This window comes from Solanum pennellii, chromosome 7 (genome assembly GCF_001406875.1).
Source record: "Solanum pennellii chromosome 7, SPENNV200".
NCBI classification, from domain to species: domain Eukaryota; kingdom Viridiplantae; phylum Streptophyta; class Magnoliopsida; order Solanales; family Solanaceae; genus Solanum; species Solanum pennellii.
In genome coordinates, this window is record NC_028643.1 from 73640279 (window position 1) to 73660749 (window position 20471).

At 33.1% G+C, this 20471-nt stretch overlaps 2 protein-coding genes and 1 non-coding gene across 3 annotated transcripts in view; all 3 read right to left on the reverse strand.

The window, feature by feature from the left end:
* The window catches only part of LOC107025864 (two pore calcium channel protein 1B), a 48338-nt gene extending 45254 nt beyond the window's left edge, over positions 1-3084 (reverse strand). Inside the window, exon 1 of the mRNA XM_015226637.2 lies at positions 2751-3084. Within this exon, the coding sequence (XP_015082123.1) occupies positions 2751-2897 (147 nt within the window). The 5' untranslated portion in view covers positions 2898-3084. The remainder of the gene's footprint in view (positions 1-2750) is intronic.
* Positions 3085-6740: 3656 nt separating this feature from the next.
* On the reverse strand, positions 6741-15777 carry LOC107025840 (callose synthase 12). Its single transcript, XM_015226602.2, has 3 exons — positions 10289-15777; positions 8865-8936; positions 6741-7075 (listed from the first exon to the last, which is right to left on the reverse strand). Exon 1 carries the CDS (start codon positions 15599-15601, stop codon positions 10295-10297), a length of 5307 nt encoding a protein of 1768 aa, XP_015082088.1. The 5' UTR covers positions 15602-15777; the 3' UTR covers positions 6741-7075; positions 8865-8936; positions 10289-10294.
* LOC114078194 lies at positions 12579-12657 on the reverse strand. Its single transcript, XR_003579735.1, has one exon. It is a non-coding gene; the product is annotated as a small nucleolar RNA J33 (small nucleolar RNA).
* Positions 15778-20471: the final 4694 nt, after the last annotated feature.

Genomic DNA, 20471 nt, shown 5'->3' on the forward strand with positions numbered 1-20471 from the left:
TTGACCTTGATTAATTCTGTTCTTGATTCACTACCAACCTATATGATGTCAGTATTCCCAATTTCCAAAAGTGTATTCACTAGGTTGGATAAAATCAGAAGAAAATTTCTTTGGCAAGGAAACAGTGAGAGGAAAGGCTACAACTTGGTTAAATGGGATGCTGTGATAGTGGGAAAGAAGCATGGAGGTCTCGGAATAACGAATTTGTTGAATCAAAGCAAAGCCCTTATGATGAAATGGTCATGGAAGTTCAACAATGGAGACCAGACCTACTGGAAGGAAGTCATTAAAGCAAAATATGTAGAGGAAGATAACTGGATGACCAAAGAAGTGACTATATCATATGGGGTTAGTGTATGGAGATCCATTAGATCTCTGTGGTCCGAGTTTAAGGCTAACACACAAATCAAAGTAAGGAATGGAGAGAAAACAGAATTCTGGAAAGATGCTTGGCATGAGGCAGGTAGGCTAGAGGCCTTGTATCCTGATATATACTCTCTAGTATCTCACCAACATAAGACTATAGTAGATCACTGGACTCCTCAAGGGTGGAACTTCATCTTTAGAAGACAATTAAATGATTGGGAGATTCAAAGGGTAGCAGATTTCTTGGGCAATTTAATGGACTGGAAGGAGGTCAGGACATTTTGTGGTGGAAAGGCAATCGAAAGGGCAGCTTTAAGGTGGGTTGTGCATACAGCTGGTTGAACCACATCAATCAGCCTCAAAGTCATTGGCCATGGAAAGGAATCTGGAAGTCAAAAATTCCACTCTAAGTGCATGTTTTGTTTGGTTGTTAGCCAAGGAGGCTGTATTGACTAAAGACAACTTAAAGAAAAGGGGGATACCATTATGTTCTAGATGTTTCTTTTGTGGGGAAACAGCTGAGACAGTTAACCATCTCTTTCTACACTGCAAGATCACAAGTCAACTATGGAGGTTATTCCTAAGTCTTAAGGGTATGTCATGGACCATGCCTGCCAAGATCACAAAAGCAATTCAGAGTTGGGAGGAAGCAGGAAAGCAATCCAAGAATAGAGACAGATGGAGAATTGTCCCAGCTAGCATATGGTGGGCAATATGGAAGGAAAGGAACTCTAGAGCTTTCGATAGTGTTGAGAATAGTATGCAGAAAGTCAAACTAAATTGTCTTATGCTACTATGTTTTTGGTGTAATCAAGTATACTCAAATGATACTATCTCCTTAATTGATGTACAGACTCAATTTAGTAGTAGAATTTGAAGTACATGTTGTAAATACTGATCAGTGTACCGACTTTTGAGGAATAGACAAAGTTACCATTTTCAAAAAAAGAAAATCATTTTATTATAATAACCCTGTAGGTCAAACCAAACCTATTCTATTGAGACAAGAAAGTAATTGTTTGGAGGAAAACATAATAGAACATTCAGCTACCGCCAATAAAAGTCATATCAGACTGTCTGCCTTAACTTCTTTCACTGGAAAAAAAGAAGGGATTTTGTGTATTAAGAGTTAAAAAGACATACAATAGAATAATTATTGTCTTGTGAAAGGTGATTTCTCAATAAAACCTGCCACAATGTAGTATGTTGGACATGGAATTCTTGACCGAACAAAAAAGACCTTCACTTTCCCAAAAATGGAGCCAAATAAAAAAAAGTCCAGTCTGAAACATTATGCATGAACTTTTGTGAGAAGTCACTAAGTTCCTCAATGTTTTCTCTCTCTTTTTTTTTGTTGTCTCCCCCACTGTATTCACCACATGGAATATAGAGAAATGATCAATCCCACATTTTTTTGCAGTACTCTTTGATTCATTAAAATTTCTGGCAGCTAAATTGATTTCCTTGGAGCTGCAGACACCTGTTTGTGGTGCCTCATCTCAGCTCAGATTGTCCAAAATTGCCTTCTTTTTTTCTAGAATGGTGTACCAATATATTTTTGAATTGGACCATTAGACACTACCACCATTTTGCCACTCTAAGCATCTGATTTCAAAATTCAAATCTTTCAACAGCCCAAACACTACTACAGTACCCATACATTACTACTACTCCACTATCATTCCACAATTTTGCATAAGTAATACCTATCAAAATCTCAACTTTATTAAAGCGTTGACCAAAAAAAAAGGATGATTAATTTCACTGCATACTTCAAAATTAAGACAAACAGATAAGTCTTAGGGAGGTCAAAAGTGAAAGTCAATAACCAGCAAGCATTGAAGTGTGGCTAAAACAGAACAAAGCCACAAAAGTAAGGAGACAAAAGATGTCTTCTCTCTTTTTCTTCTCTACTGTGCCTCATCTCACCTCAGATCATCCAAAATTCCCTTCTTTTTTCATAATAGTATCATTATTTTCTTGAATACAACTACTAGACACAACCCCATTATCAAAAATCCAATCTTTCAACCACCCAACTACTAAAAATACCCAAATCACCATTCCACTATTTCCCAAAACAACTTCTAAACTACCTATCAAGATCTCTACTTTATGAGAAACATTGACAAAGAAAGGGCCAGTAATTTATTTCACTGCACAACTAAGTCAAGGAAAGAAAGACAACTAAACAAACCAGTCTTAGAGTGAAACTCAATATAACAGGTTGATTTGAAGTTAAAACTTTTGTTTCAACATACAATTTTGAAATCTTTACTACGAATCTTGGTAGCTCAGTTAGTTGACAGACTCCATATAATCCCATTTCCCCTCCCTGCCCCAAATTTTGTAAGAAAAATGAACAGTTGAGAAAAGGGTCATACAAGATCAACTAAAGCAGCAGCTTTTTGATAAGCAGATCCATGAGCAATAGCATCTCTGGGATCAAACATGGAACCAACCCTCCTCCGATTCCGAATCCGTCCCCAACTGTTGCTGCTACTCTCTCCGGGCAACAGAGATTCTTCCATAGTTGAAACTGAAGCAGAAATGACAAGAAGAAGAAGAGTTAATGCAGTAGACAAAAGGGTCGTTGATGTTCAGTTAAGATACATCTTTTATATACTTTCCAGAGAATTACACCACTATTTTATTGTATCTCATTTTTTTTCCAACTTCAATATTCATGTTCAAACTCGATTATTCAATATTTGACAAAAATTCTTTCTATTATAAAAAGATTATATTTAAAATTAGACTCGATAATTAAAAAAGAAGCAATCGTATCCGTAAATAATCAAATCAATTAGTATTAATATTGTGGATGTTGTTCTAGTCACTATCAAGAAGAGAGACCCGCATACGTGGGAAAAGGAGACAAAAATTGACAAAAATGATACCTTATGTTTGGATAGATTCAAAGTAGTAATAGTTTTTTAAAGCATAGTTTGAACAATTTTATTCATTTCAAATATTTAACATGTGTTTGTTCCTTAATTTTGATGAAAAGAGTGGAACTTTTTCTTTAAAAAATTAGTAATACTAAGAAAGTCTTATCAAATTCAAAGAATTTACGAACACAAAAATAGCAAATTTAACTAGTAGAGTTAATTTCATTATATATAAGAGATAGGTAAAATATCGTGATTTTTTATTTTAAAAAAGATTCTCATCTAGAGCTAAAATTAACTAGTAGAATTTTTTTTAAAATATGATTAAAAAACAATAGTATTAATTTTAGGTAAATTTAAAGGGCAACTTTCACATATAGCAAATAAAAAATTCATATTTGTATGCTATAGCAAAGTTTGCATAATTGCGCTCCATAGCATACATAGAAACTGTATAATTTGCTATACGTATACAGTTAAAGCAAATTGTATAAAACGAAGTGTATAAAACAAGAAAGAGAAAGACACTTAGGCAGAGAATTGTATAAAAACGAAGTGTATAAAACGAATTGTATTATTATAAGTGTATAGAACGATTATATACAGTTTGAACTTGTATAAAATGAGAAAGAGAGAAAGACAAAAGAGACTTGACAAGGAATATACAATTGAATCGAATTGTATAAAACGAGAAAGAGAGAAATTAGATACAATTTGAAAATTGTATAAAACGAGAAAGAGAGAAAGACAAAAGAAACTGGGCAACGGAGTATTTTTATTGTATAATTATAAGTGTATAGGACGAAAATATATGTATTTGCATGTGTATATACAATATTCTCACGCTTTATACAAACAGTACGCAATTTATACATTTCGCTTCTGTTTGTAAAAATGAGAAAGACGAAGGTGGCGAGCGAGATTTGGGAGAGTGGCGAGCGAGATCTGGAAGAGGGGAGAGAGGGAACAAAAATATATGTATTTATATAATTTTTTCTGCTTTATACAATTAGAAACAATTTTTATACACTTGTGTTTGTATAAAAAGTGAGAAAGCGAGCGAGAGATTGGAGGAGAGTGGCGAGCGAGATATTTGGGAGAGAGGCCCCTGACAATTTTTTGCAAACGTTTGCTATGGAGCACAATTAAATCAAACCCTAGCTACTCCATTTATTTTAGGTTACTAGTTTGCTATTATATACAATTTTCCCAAATTTGAAAGACTACACTAGATACTTAAGGGACTATTTTAAACTTTTTCCAAACATAAAAGACTATCTTTGTCAATTCTTTTTTTGGAAGGGGTGACACAATATGAAAATTGTGGCAATAAGAAAATGTAAGGCACAATTTGGAGAAAAAAAAATTGAAGTTGGTGAATCGTTTTTTACTTTCAAGAAGTTCATTCCACGTATGTTAGTCAGGTCTCGATTTCGAATTTGAGGGTCGAAAAAATATTTTTTAAAAATTATTATTTTTAAATAAATTTTGTTTGGTATAAATTTAAATTAATTGAATTTTAATATAAATAAACATCAAAAGAGATCGCAATTATACCATATTAAGATAAAGATACAAATTATTACTACTACTTACTAACTATTGGTCTTATTAGAATAAAGGTAATTTATGGTGAATTAAAAAGAAATGTAATTTTATAAATTCAAATTTAAACGTATCATGTGACTTTTATCCAATTGACTCTTTTTTTTTTTTTTTTAGTGTTCATTATCAGATCTTCAACATGTGATTTTTTTATATATTTTTGTTTAAATATTGATCGAAAAAACAAATAATATAAGTATTTATTAAAAAAGAAAAAAGACGTGCATCAGTAATTCAATGTAAAATAAGTCAGGAATGATGATGGGATCTAAGATCAACAATGATATTCATTTTTTTAAGTGAAATTGAATTTTTTATTAAGAAATTTAAAATACGAAAAAGATTTAAAAAATATTAATATATTAAAATAATTTTAATTATATATAAATAATATAATTTTTAGATTGATTTTTCTAAGCACAACCCATAGTCCACCAACTCATACACAGTTTTGACCCATTATTAATTTTATACATATATATTATGCATTGCCGACAGATCTATATTACTGTTCAATTTTTAAAGTTTATTTCTATGCATTTTTTGACGAAACACGTTGCAATAAGCTTATTATAAAAAATATTTTTTTAAAAAAAGAATTATCATTTTCCTTTTGATTCAGCTTCTTTTTTTTTTTTTTTTATTTTTGCAAAATGATTACTTAGATTTGTTGGAAATGGAGAAAGAGAATATTTTTCAAAATGAAATATTTGTGACAAAAAAATTGAGTCGATAAAACAATCCAAAACTTGTCTTTTAATATGTCTAATAGTCATATTTAAATTTTTTCATGCGATTGAAAAGTATTAAATGTATGATTCGAATTTTCTAAACTTTTTCATGTATTTATTTATATATGCATACTTTAATTAATCAAATATTTATAAATATCTGTCAACTCTACCCGATAACATATATCAAATAACTCCGTCCATCAAATAATTCATTCCCCAATTATCTCTAGATATTGGATATTCTTATTCCAAATAAGTATGTATTACTTTTTAAAGTTTGAAAAGGATATCGACTATCCTAACAATGCAAAAAAAAAAAAAAGTCAAACAAACAAACTTATTGATCTGTTTAAAAATACAAACGAGACAAGAGGCCCCCCTAACGTGAATACACCTGTGAAGAAAATGAAATTATAACGACTTTTTTTAAAAAAGTTTATTGTCCGATGTTTGAAGCCTTATTAAAGCCTCAACTAAATTTATATCACGTATCATATGGACCGTTCAGGGTAATGGATAATACTCCTAATAGAATATAAAATATAAATTTAAAACCTCTAATTAATGATGAAACAATTATTAATACAGCAAAGTTGGTGAAATCATGAAGACTTGCTAGTACGATCGGTACAAGAGTTTAATGAGATTTTTGGCATTTGGCCAACTGGAGGGCCACAGGCCACAAAACATGTGCAAGTCAAATCAATTCATCCACACACCATTTACCAAAATTATGTATGTATAAAGTTTATCATAATTTAAGTGATGTTCCTACTTAATTACCCAAATATTTATTTATTAATTCTTTGGATAGTCTAAAATAATTACACATTATCTCACTAATTAATAATTACATACCAGATAACAAGTCAGGTACACCAAGATACAAGTATTAATACACTCCAAAATACAGATACACAGAGAGAGAGGAGACCAAAATAGAAAGGAGGTAAACGATAGAATCAGTGTATCCTGCATACACATGAACTACACTAGATAAATGTATTCATACATATGTAGAGAGGCAAGGGAGAGTGCAAGTATATTCCATATACATGCAAATCCGTTAAGATATTGTGTATTTAAAACAAATTAACCTAGACAAATGGCTGCGGTTTCTATCTAGAAAAAGGACAAAGGACTCTAATAATTCAAAAACATTTGATAAAATCATTTAATACCAGAAGGAATTGCTACTATACTTGAACGTGGCTCCCCAGTAGAAACTACAAAAACAGTACAAAAATGAACTGTGGGGGTTCTACAATAATATAAGATAATGCTCCTCATCTGTGCACTAGTATGACAACAAAACATATGAATACAACAACAATTACTAAAGATGAATGAAAACTCGTCAACCAAACTAATGGTAATCCAAGTGCACAGTATAATTCACAATACAAGCTCTACAATATTTAACCTCCTAGCCTCTTCAAACTCTGTACTGTATCTACTACTTCACATTAATGTTCATCCCTGCAGAAGCAAAACAACTACTTAAACATCTCTCAACAAAAACAAGAGGCTAATATAAACAAAGAAGCAAATAACAAATCAGCACGTGTCTTTAGAGTCTCGCGTTTGGTCAAAGGTTATGGGTTTTGATATACTAATATGATTTGGATTGTCATGTATAGGGGAAATAGCTAGTTAAGAAAATCAAAGTAGGGGAGCTTAGTGAGCTTAAATTGAAGAAGAGACTACTACAACTACCCAGTCACAACAACAGTCAAAGTGAAATTCCACAAGTAGGGTCTTAGGAGAGTTTAAGTGTACGCAAACCTACACCCCTACCTCATGGAGCTAGAGAGGTTGTTTTTGAAGGACCCTCGGTTCAAGTGCAGTAATTATGGAGAGTCCCACAAGTGAGAAAGAGCAAAAAATCTGAAAAAAAATTCTCTCTCCATCTTTCTTCTTCACCTCTGATTCTTCCCCCTCTCTTTCTTTCATCTTACTCTTCTTCTCCCAATCTTTCCCTTATCTTCGGTGTTGTTACAAATTCAAGTCGGCATTCTGGTGAGTGAGGTGAGATGGTTAATAAATTTCCCATTTGATTCTTGTTCATTCGAGTACATTACACTGGACAATACTTAAACTTATGAGCTAGCTTTGGGGTTGAGTTAGGTACAAGTTCCAGTTTTATCAACATGGAGTCAGAACCACTGCTATCCCTAATACTGAGTTATCCAATGTAGGCCACCCCCCTCAATACTGTCATCAGTGCTCCAAGTTTCCTGTTCTAACAGAGGAGGGGTGTAGAAAATCCCACATTGGTTCACACTAAAGCTTCATCAGACTCCTTATATGGCTACATTATGAACTATACCTTTTGCAGTTCAGATATTAGCATAAATCCAACTAATAGTATTGATTCTCTCTCAATGACACTAGTTCAGTCCACTATTACTGTAAGATTCTAGAATAAACAAGCAAAGAGTTGGTTGGTCGGCGTACTATTTACTCGAATATACTTCCCTTGTGCTTTTCCAATAAAATTTTGGGCTTCTGACTACTACACTCCAGAGATAAGAAATTAGCCAAGGTGTGCGAAAGTTGGTCCGGACACTACAGTCATCAAAAAATAAAAGAGAAGTGGGAACACTCCAGAGATATCTTGAATGTAGCAAATTATTCTGGATATTTTAGTAACCAGATCAGTTCTCAACAAAATTGATTGTGAACAACGAGTAAAAGGTTTGCAATAATATATTTCGAAATTTAACATGCAGCTAAATGTTATCCTATTATCTCTACTTAAGAGTCATCTTCATAATTAGTGCTAGCAAACAGATTTACACATAATCAAGCTTACGAAAAATCAGATTAAACCCTATGATGAAAGGAGGAATCTTAGTAGCTCAGTTGGTTGGCTACCTAAACTTCCACCTTATTATTGAGGGTTAGATTCCCCACATTGTAAACCCCTCCCCCATTTCCCCTTTCACTACCCTCAAATTTGAAAGAACAAAAAAAAAATCCATATGAATTATGAAGGATCGTTAAGAAGGCTCATAAGAAAGTGAAAGTTTAATGTTAACTCTTTAAAGTACCTTCTACTGTTATTTTTCATATGTAACTTCTAAAAAGTTATCTTAATTAAACTTTTTAAAACTTCATGATATTTACTTTAAGACCAAAAATAGCAGTATGCATGATTAAGCTCCAAACAAGATGGTTGGTAAAATGAACAAATAGTTGAATAACTGACAAAAACCAAACTAGACCATATTTAACAACAAATCAAAGAGTTGAGAAGGTTTCATACCATGCCTTAATTTCCACATGTATATTGGACATTGACTACATGGAGCACTCATACTTAATGTTCCTGTAAATCCTGAAAGTGAGGAAAGAAGAGAATTGTTGTAATACAATAAATAATTCCAGAAATCGAGGAATGATCTAAAACACAAAAATTCCAGGATAAGTAACAAAAGGGATGACATTTTAGCTAATTGAACAAAATTATTTTAGGAGCTATAGGTAGCTAGAAGATCACTAGTTTCCACGGCAATTGGACCTGCAAATTGGCTTCTGAAGTTTTAGAAAGTAGCATTAGAAGATCAACGCCCACAGGAGGTATGTTAACTTGATAGAAGCATCCTACTAAAACAAGATATCCCTTCAAGTCCAAGATGTTAATATTCTTGCTATAAAGTGGGAAACATTGTATCTTCATATATAATTAGGTACACTAGAGAGTAGTGACTAGTCATAAGCTAAGCTATGCAGACAGAAGAGTTTTTGTTGAAGAGGAATATAATTCAATGGTAGTCGAAAACAATGGTGTATTGGCCAATTTAGGAAGACTGTCACGTAGATAGCAACTTATGAATATTATTATATATCTTCCAAAATCTTCAACAATCCAAAGCAAAGACCAGACGTTAAGAACCTCAGCTCCACTACATAAACATGAGTAAACCTACTTTATATATTATATCAACCTCATTGAAACTCTTCAGGGAAATCAGAAAGCAAAAGTCAAGAAATAGATCTCAAACTAAAGCTTGGGAGTTCTACATATGTTAGTCCACATTAGGATATGTTTTTCTTATGAAGTAGTCCATAATAGAATATGCAAACTACGAATAGAAACTGTCATCATTTTTTAGATGTGAAATCCAGCAATTAATGGGAGAGTCTTGTGCAAGAAGAGAGTATAGTTCCTAGCAGAACCAAGTTAACCATGACTTGTAAAAGTTTTGATTCTTTTCATCCTTTATAATTGGCTTAAAACGAGATGAAAGTAAAACCAAACGGATGCAGGTGGGCAATATACTAGCTTCATTGCAAATTAATACATGTAAAATATTCAATTCTTAACAATTTACTACCCTACCCCACCCCCCCACCCCAAAAGAAAAATAAAAAATTAAAGGAAGACGGAAAATAAACGAAAGAACTCAACGGCACTAAGCAAATGCCACAACTGGGCAAGCAAGCTGTAGTCAGACAACAAGAAGAGAAATTACAAGGGACAGAATTATTGATCAAATAACTGTTCATAGCAGTAGAAACAATCTACTTTTAATAGCAAATGTGTGAGGTTCTCTAAGAATGATCAACAAAAGAGGTGATCTTACAACTACAACATCTACATGTGAAACACACAAAAGACATGCATTGCAGCAGGATATAAAAGTTATATACAACATTTCTGTATGCCTAAATGTTGAAAAGGATTACCTCAAATCACACGTCACTCTTAGGCTTTTTTCCTGTCACAATCTGGAATATCCGCAGACCTCTACTAAATGCTTCATTGAATAGGATCCTTGTCTGCATTGGTTGGAAACCAGGCAACCAAGACAGTACTGCAACAGGTACCATGACAATAATCCCAAACATTATCTCATATAGTCGCGCCACAGACACAACAGTTCCCCATATCATACTCTTCTGCAAAAAGGGACGCAACACTTGCGCGATTGAAATGAAGCCCCAACCAGTAGGAACAAAAGCCAACAGGCTGACAAAGAGATCACCAAATTTAAATGCTGTGAACTGCAGTAAAGCAACAATTACAACTATGAAAAAGAGTACAGCAAGGAGCTGCACAAGACGAAAGTATATGTGCTCCCGTGCAGCATATTTTTCCCGAGCATAAGCTGTAATATTAAAAAAGCCAAGAGCCACCACCACATAAATCCATGAAAGCAAGTAAACAGCAATGCTTTTGCTTCCAGCAGCAATACCCAGATGATATACAATGCCATACTGGAAAAAGAAGAAGCGAAGGTCTAGGATAATTTCCAGTATCTTTCCCCACAGACCTGTCGTTCTTAAATGATCCTGTTCCTCCTCCCACCATTTCTCCCAGCTCTGGTCTGACTTTGCAAAAACACTACCACGGTACCAAATCCAGTTCATGAAGTCATCAAAATCATACACTGTCTTTAGCCAATCAAACCCAGAAGGATTAAACACAAAGGGCCCCAAGATCCATGACACCACCAGGAACCAACTTGATATAGTCAGTGCTATATATGTAAAAGTTCCTTTAGCAACAGGGCTGTATGCAGCATACACTGTAAGTATCAGACCAAGTTCAATTGCCTTGACAAAATGGCTACGAGCATATAACCGATAATTCTCAGCAAAACACTTGTGCTGCACGACAAAACCTCGCCCAGTTGCCCGGTATTTTGCACCACCATGGAGAATGGTACGACCAAAGTAATGAGCACGAGTTCCCATTGAGAATGTGTAAAATACAGATGAAAGTTGGAGCATCATTGTAAGAAATTCCCAGATAGATGTAAGAAAACCATGCTCGAGAGAGTTCTCCACAATCATTGGTAATGCGGTGAAAAGGCCCAGCTGGATGATAAACTGCTGGTTCAGTATGGCACCAAGTGCTCTGTTGTTGTCGGTGGTATCTGCAGCAACAGAGCCCTCAACCCCACTAAGTGCCAGGTAAAGTCGTCCCCATAAGAATGCATATACAGTGAGGACAATCATCATTGTATTGAAGAAGAATCCTACAGTTGTATAAAAGAAAGAAAGCATTCTGAAGAAATCCAGCCTATGACCCAACCTATAGACATCTCTGCTAAGAACTTGTTCTCCATTGCCACTGGCAACCTTGGCTTCAAACATAGATATCTGATTCAACCCAACATCCCTTCCTTTGCCAACTTGTATATACTCATGGTGAGTGACATTGCCACCTCGTAATGTACAATTGAAGCCAGCAAAAATGTCCTCGCTGATGTTGATCACTTTAGATGCCTTGCTTATTCCTCCCCTAGTTAGAAACCAAAACCTGTCAAACACATCTGGATGTCCATAATGCATTCGGATTTTCAGGGGGTTGGCTAATACACGCTGTCCCAGGGTTACAAAACTCATTTCCTGAGCTGACATGAACCAAGCAAGGGATGACACGGAACCAGTAAATATATGTTCTCGAACTCCAAGAATTGTAGGTTTGCGAATACCATAGTAGAGTTTGAATTCTTCCAACAAGTTCCTCATTTTCAGTGCCTCCTCAAAGTAATTATCTTGGTTCATGTCGATAGTCTGAACTGCATCACCACGGGTAAAGATAAAGGCATGGTTTTGATTTTCTGGCTTCCCCTCCCCAAGCTTCAAAGGACCAGGCAACTTAACTCGATAGATCTCAACTTCCCTTTCAAGTTTTTGATCATACTTCACAAGCACAGAATAATAATCCTTCTCATCCCTTCCTGTGGGAACCTCATCAACATAAGCTACACGAAGAGCTTCATTATTTTTCATCAGATACAAAATTTCCTCTGCATGTGGATCTTTTTTGGCCTTCTGAGCCCCATATATCTGACAAGCTACCACATATGTGAATTTCATTAAAGCAGTCCCATACTCATGGCCTTTAAACAACATACTCACTGAACTGTCAGCTCTGCTCAACCTCCTCGAAGACTGAGATCTTTCTGAACTTAAACCACCAATGCTATCATCATGCCTCATAGAACCAAGTTCCACTGATCCTTCTCTGATATCCATCTCACAAGCAGAATCCAGAAAGGCCAGCATTTTGAGAGCTCGATAGTAGTACATCATCCCCCTAACCGTGCGAGTTAGAGTCTGCCCTCTGTATGATGCCCAAAGACGAAGATCCCTTAGCTTTGTAGTCCATAACTCTTTTTTCTCATCAACCATTCCTTCTCTACGCATTCGCTGCAAGAAATTTTCCCACTCATCAGCATAAATAGTCTGCAAGTAATATAATGTAGAAATCCCATCTTCATTCTCAGTTCTAAGTTGTTCCTTGTTGTACAGTACATCTTCATTGTAGTAAGGTGTCAAAACACTGAAAGCCATCATCTTCTCAACTTGGGGCGCATGTGGCATATTCATAAATAGAGAATTGCTAAAGAAGGCAAGTCGACGTCTCGCCTCAAGATTTCTCGGAATATTACTCATAGAGTCCCGAGATGTAAGAATAGTGTTCAAGCGGCGAGCTTGCCGATAAAATGTCTCATTCTCTGGATCAGGCAATGAAACTACATTCTCAAAAAGCAATCTAGTTGCAGATGCCTGAAGAGCCAGACCTTCCTCTCTCAGCTGATCTCCAGTCATCTTCTCTTTCAGAAAATCCCGAGTGGCGACCTCATATAAGGCCTGGAGAACATTCACAATCTTGTCAACATCCTTTTTTGGCTTAAGTAATAGATCCAGAAGAGCAATCAACTTTCCACGGATCTGGGGCAGAGCAGTTAGATTGTAGTATTTTGTGAACTTCTCCAGCTGAATCCACTGATCAATCTGCTGAAAAAAGGTTGTTATGATGGAATGCTCCTCGCTGTTCAATTTCACAATTTCCAGCAGCAAATGCCTTGTACTGTCATAAGCCTCAATAACAGCACATCGCCTGTACTCATACTTGCTGATCTTATGCCAGAGCCACTTATCAGGAGCATCCACCAGCTCCTTCGCCTGGCTGAGACCAAGCAGCACCTCGTTGCAGAGGAGCAAACATGGCCAACGAATCACTCTAACATTCCATGTGTTCTGGGGCAGCTCCAACAACTCAACTTCACGGTCATTCAGAATATCTTCTTCTCTGAAAGTTGTAATTATCTCATTCCAAATCAAGGCAAATTTGTTCGCCTCTACCTGGTTTGATTCAAGCTTTTTGAATGGTCGACCAAACCCATATCTGAGTTTCAAACGGAGGATGGCGTCCTTGAACTTGCTTTTTAGTGTTCCTTGAGCATTCAACAACTGCTCTTCTGGCATCAGATTAAACTGCATTGCACTTGCAAAAAATTGGAATCTCAACCTTAACTGCGGCATGTTTCGAATCTCTCCCAAGTGATCAAATAATCCAACCGCTGCCCCAACAAAAGAAGAGTAGATTGAGTACCATATCTGAATATCCATAAGATAAATCAGTACAACAGGAAGCCAAAGCAATCCTACTGAGAACCTGTTGCTATGGTTAAAGAATTCATGCCATTCGTACTTCACATCCCTGAGGCGCAACAGTGCTCTTGTTGGAACGATCATAGGTTTGATCTGTAGGAAGTAACTGAAGGAAAACTTGGTTGCGAGCACTACCACCCAAAAGAGGGAATACTTAATGTTATCAACAAGGCCTTCCCTGAGTCCACGACCCACAAACGTTCGACTCTGGAACCACCAGGACAACAGGTAAAATATCCTCCAGTTCGTGTTCTCGAGAAAATTCCTGACCCATGGCAGAACAAAGAGTGCCAAAGCTAACAGTTCTGGAGCAATGAAAACAAGAGCAACCTCAAGAAAATTCACCACCCTCCTGTTAGCAGCACTGCTCCAATTCCCATCCCTATTCCTCTGGATCCAAATCCTCCCATAGAATGCACCAAAGACCACAATCCACGCAGCTGCAACCACACTCTTCAACACCATTCTCACCCCATGCCACGGGGTCTCCCTAGAGATGATACGATATTGCATTCCTGCATCAAGTAACGACTGCAGAAATCTCATACTGCTCCAGGTGAAGAAGATAGTTAACACCCTCACCTGAACCTCCCTACTCTCCAAAGCCTGCCACGGATACGGCTTTCCTTCCCAAGCTACAATAATTGCAGCCTGCAAAAACAACGCCAGCATGATCCATAGCTTATCAAAACTCCTATACAAATTCAAAAATGATCTCTGCTCCACAAACCCTGTCTTTCCAACCTTCTTTCCCTTGTTAGTGGTCACAAAAAATGTACTCCCAATATCAATAGGCCACTTCAACTTATCAAAACATCTTTTAGTCCAGAAATACTCATTGATGTCATCGTAATTCCGCCACGCAGAGTGTGGGGCAGTACCATTCCGACTATTATCAGCCTCAGCTCGGATTGTTTGGTAAATTGGCGTTACGATCCGATTCAGGAAAGCATTTTCACCAGATATCGATGGCAAAAATGGCCTACCAGTATTCTCATCAATGTAATCCTCCAAAATCTTATTCAATTCCATAGCCATATTATGAAAAATAAAGCATAAACATTCAGGAACAAAACGTAGATTCGCTGACTCACCCCATATAAGAAGGTAAAGCGAGACATAAAGCAACTCACGGCGGTGGTCAGATGAGTTATGCCGGTCAGAAAGCCAAACATTAGATTTGAGACCGAGAAAAGAGCACCACGACGAGTAATTCTTCAGAAGCTGACGTCGGAACCGACGGAGAACAGCAGGGTCAAGAGAGTCAATATTGTCCGGCGGCGGAGATAAACGCATCTGAGCATTAGCAAGATGAAGCACGATATGTTCCCGTTGGTTACGAACACTAGAATCCTGAAACCCGAAGAACAGCGCAAGCCAGTCAAGCAGGTCATAGTGAGGTTTCCACGGTGCAAATGGAGGTCTCCTTAGGTCACCTACAGAGCGTAAAGCCGCCGCCGCAGCGCGTACCTCAGGGAAACGTAGAGAAGGATGGTCAGCTAGAAGATTATGAATCGGAATGATGTTATATGGTTCTTCATCTATAGAAACTTGTCTCGCCGCCGGCGTTGAACGTTGCCGGAGGCTCATTGTAGCATTCGGAGAGATCTAAAAAGGAAAATCCCCTTTTGGATGTAAACGGATACAGAGCATAGAAGATGAATGGCAAAACTGAGAAGCGGCGCGTGGCAATGCGCGTGGTTTATAATGATTTGCTTCTTTAAATTTTTTTGAATTACAAATAATTTTTAGTACTTTCGCCTCAGGCCAAGAAAAAAGATATTAACGGTCAATGCCAGCACAAATATAAAAAATAAATAAGTAAAAAAATTGTACATATACACAAACTTAAAAATCTCCTTTCATATATATATATAGCATGAAAAATCTTTTTTAGCTACAATGATAAATAAATAACATATTTTACACTCTGATATTTTATTTTTTTTAAATTTTTTTACCTTTTTAATTAAAAATAAAAAAATATCAATTTATTTTAAAATAAAAATAATATTATATACTTTTAAATTTCTAGTCAAATTTTCTAACCATCTTAAAATACATCTATTCTTTCTGATGTACGTTCGTATTTTCGCTCAAATATATCTTTCTTATTAGATAATGTATTATTTTTACAATAAATCAGATAATTAAAAAATTAAAAGCAACAAAGAAATTGAGATTTTTATGTTCTTTGGCAGATATTTCTTACTTTTTCTTAAGCATGAAGAATGGTGAAATAGTTTAGTTTGTAAATTTCCAAGAGCCCACAGAAAAAGAAAATTTCAACGGGGACCTTATTTGTATATTCTTATAAAGATTATAAAGGCAATTGAAAAATTAAAGTTCAACTTTTGCTTTTACACTTTGTTTTGCTTTTACATTTTATTTCGAGTGCTCCTATGTATTGCTTCATAATGTACTATATCATATTATTTTAATAAATATAATATTTAAATAAATTATATTGTTTAATATAATTACATAATGTTATACTTCAAACTTTTGAAGGATATACTTATAATAAAGTAGGATATATATAGTACTATTAAGCTAAGATTATTAAATAATAAGTAAATATAAAGTGAAAAATAAAAATAAGATAATGAGCTATAATATTAAGTGTGTTTTTGATATGAAGAAAAATATTTTCTTCGGAAAATAATTTCTTAAAAGATGTTATCTTGGAAAATAAGTAATTTCTTATTTATATTCTAGTTCTCGATAAGAAAGCAAGAAAATATTAACTCGAAAAAATCCATATGTTATAGTAGGATAAGATGGGGAATGTGGGATCGGGGTTGGAACAGTCAAGAGTAGGGATCGGGGGATTGAATGAATAAGAGAAGACAGTAGACTTGAAATGTCATTAATATAACTTATTTCTTCTTACTTTCACTAAGAAAGTCATATTTTTTATTTTTAACAAATTTATTTTTCTAAAGAAAATATGTTTTTCAAATATAAAAAATATTTTTTATATTAAACACGTCTTAAATCGACCTTTATATACTTATGAAATAGGGAGGAAAAAGATCGCTTTCAAACGTGTAGAGTTTCAAGCCAATTGCGTATAGATTGTCAAGTTGTCAACATGAGACAATAAGTCAATTCGAATAAATATTATCAATTCACATTGTGTTGATATTAAGAATTAATTAACCATTAAATTTCAAATTTAGTCATTTAAGAAACAGTCAAATCTCAATGAAAATTATAATAGTAGTGCTTCATTAATTAAGGCATGTTAGCCTTTTTTTTAACCATAATTAATAATATGATGGTCCCTTATATTATGATGAATATATGATTTATTTCCTTAAAAGGCCTTCCTTCATACAAACAATTATTATACCAAAACATTTTTAGGTATTGATAATTATTCGGTCAGTCTTAAAATACTTTTTGTATTAAAAAGTTATTAATTAAAAAAGATAATTGATTATTTTACTTTAATTGTATCTTAGAATATGATCGGTTTTTGTTAAATATTCAATCTATTTATATGACATATAGAAGTAATTAGAGCATTGAAACTTGTTTTCTCAACGCTAACAATTTTATTATTTTACTATGACAAATTGTGAATAGTTAAATTCATAGTAAATCTATGACTAATTCATACTCTCTCCGTCCAGAATTGTTTGTCATGTTGTGCTTATTGAAAGTCAATTTCATTAATTTTCAAAAGTAAATTAAATTGCATTAATTCGCTATTTTAAACAAAAAAAATAGATATTCTAAAATTATATGAAAAGTACTATAAATTACATTTGTTACATATTAATATGATGAAAAAAATGTTAATCAAAGTTTTTATAATTTAACTCTAAAAATAGAAACCGTGACAAAAAATACCAGACGGAGGGAGTATTAATTTTTATTACCTATTAATAAATAATTAAAGGACAATGCATTTGGACTACTAGTTATAAATTTTTATTAATTTTTAGTTTTAAAAAATGATCACAAAGAAGTTACGAGTTAAGCAGGAAGTCAGAGGAATTTCACTGCCAAATCACAAATGATAATTAAATAAGATTATTTTATTTATCATTTGATTATCATATTATTTCGATGTTTTTATAATTTTTATTAAACTATATACATATTTTTTATTAATTATCATTTTTTTCAAAATTCTTTGAATATATCTCTGATAAGTCATAAATTTATTCGGAATCATTTTAATATCTTCGCGAGATAAGGTAAATATTTTTTTTCTAAATCCACATAAGAGATTATAATAATGTCCTAGCTAGTAGCTACTTCACAAATAACAACTCAAATAATTAATTAATTTAATTAATTATGAGTCTATAATACGATAAAGGAAAATAAATCCCTAATAAAAGGGGACAAGATTCCTTAAAAGGTGGACTAATATTTTATAAAGTTGGTCCACTGATCCACTTTTAATTGTTCTGATTCTTTTTCAAAAATCAAAATACAAAAATTAGGATAAATAATTTATAATATACTTTTATCGTATTAATATAAAAAAGTCATAATTTATTATAATTTTTATATAAATTTTTAATTTCTAATTTTTTATTAAAATATTTAAATTAATTTTTAATTTAATTTTAAAAGTTAAATAAATAAATTTTCGAAAAGTATGACGGCTAAAAATGAAAGAGAGAGTAGATTGTATTAATAATCCCTTATTTTAAGGCGCTCTTTTAACTCTAATTTAAAAGCTTCTTAATTGGTTTGTCTATTTGAAAGTGTACCTTAATTAAAATCTAATCATATTTCCAACCATATAACTCTTGAATTTTAGAAATTTTCTAAAGGAAAACAGTATGAAATATATTTGAAATTTGATGAAATTATTGTAGTAATATTGAACTTTAAAAAGGGACATTTTATCCTTTTAAAACTATTTAATAGTGTATTTATCATATATATGCTCACTTAGACATCATAAATATTGTATAACTATAAATAATAATGTGTCCATTGAGTATGTTATATGTATATACCTTTAAAATACACTATTAAATAATACAGGAGCAAGAGATCCTTCTTAAAGTTTACTATGGTAACAACAATTTCGATCAAAATTGAAATATTTTTCAGATCTTTTTCCCATTTTCAAATAATGATTAAATTCAAATTCAGTTTTAATCTTTTCATATAATTTTAATGGAAATGAGTAAAAAAGATTTTTAGCATTTGTGATATATATATATATATAACGTTAGGACACGTAAGGTAAACTCAGACAAGAATTCCAATTTTTTTTTCAACCAACTCAGGGGTGGCTCGACAGTGTTAAAAAAAAGACATGTGTCATAAGCCTCCAAATTTAAGGGGCCTCATTTTTAATAATATTAAGTTATAAGTTATATTTTTTAACAAATATTGAATACTATTTATAGAAAAATAAACTTTTCATGAAAATGAAAGAATTATTAGAAGAAATTTGACATATTCAGAATACTATATCTCATGAAAAATAATTTAAAATAACAATAGTTCTATTATCAATTGAAAACTAAAAGAAATCAATTATATAAATGTTATTAACAGTTCAAGTTTAAAGTCCCGTTTAATTTTTACATTAGATCACTAATATACTTGAGCCCAACTGTTAACCAAAAATAACAATTTTCTTGGAATTGTCTAATCTAATTCTTTTTCCAGCTTTTTTTTAAAAACAATATTTACTTAAATTAAATTTTAGTAAATATAACTTTTTGGCCTTTTCCCTTTTTCACAAAGAAAGGATACGATTGAGTAACCATCATTATCTATATATCTTCTTCTTCGTCTTTTGAAAATAAATTAATTATTTTATATATATATATATATATATATATTTTATTTAAAATATGTTTTAGTTTTTATTAGATATATATTAATTTAATAAATCATAAATCATAATAGATTTATTCCATTTGAGATAGATAGTGTATTACTAACAATTACTTTAACATAGCCTATATAGTAAACTTACAGAACACACGTAAAAGTCTTTTTAAAATTTTGAATTGAAGTGTTTAATATGCACACTCTATGAAGTGCTTAACGATAATAAGTCATAATTCAAAATTTCAAATATCTAAATACACTTTAATAACAAATTTTAAGAAGTTATTAATATATTAAGTCGATATTTATTCATCTTTAATTAAATAATTTTAAATTTAAATCCTTTTAATAAAATTATATCCAGTAGAGAGCGTTTGCTCATAATAGTTACTCACAACCTACTAAGCGAAAATATAATATTTTTTTTTGATATGAAGTTAAATTAATCACATCCGATACAATATAAATATTGTGCACGAAACAAAAAGATAATGATGTACAAAAACTTAGGTTGTCTGTTTTCAAATAAAATAAATATTTTGTGATGGGCAGCACATGCCCCTACTACTCAAAACATTGAATAAACATTTTATTAGATCTCATCATTTTAAATAAATTCAAGAAGGGGGTGGGGGTGGGGGTG

What these genes read in the sequence shown, in the direction of transcription:
- LOC107025840 (XM_015226602.2), bottom strand. Translation starts at nt 15,601, where the DNA reads ATGAGCCTCCGGCAACGTTCAACGCCGGCGGCGAGACAAGTTTCTATA.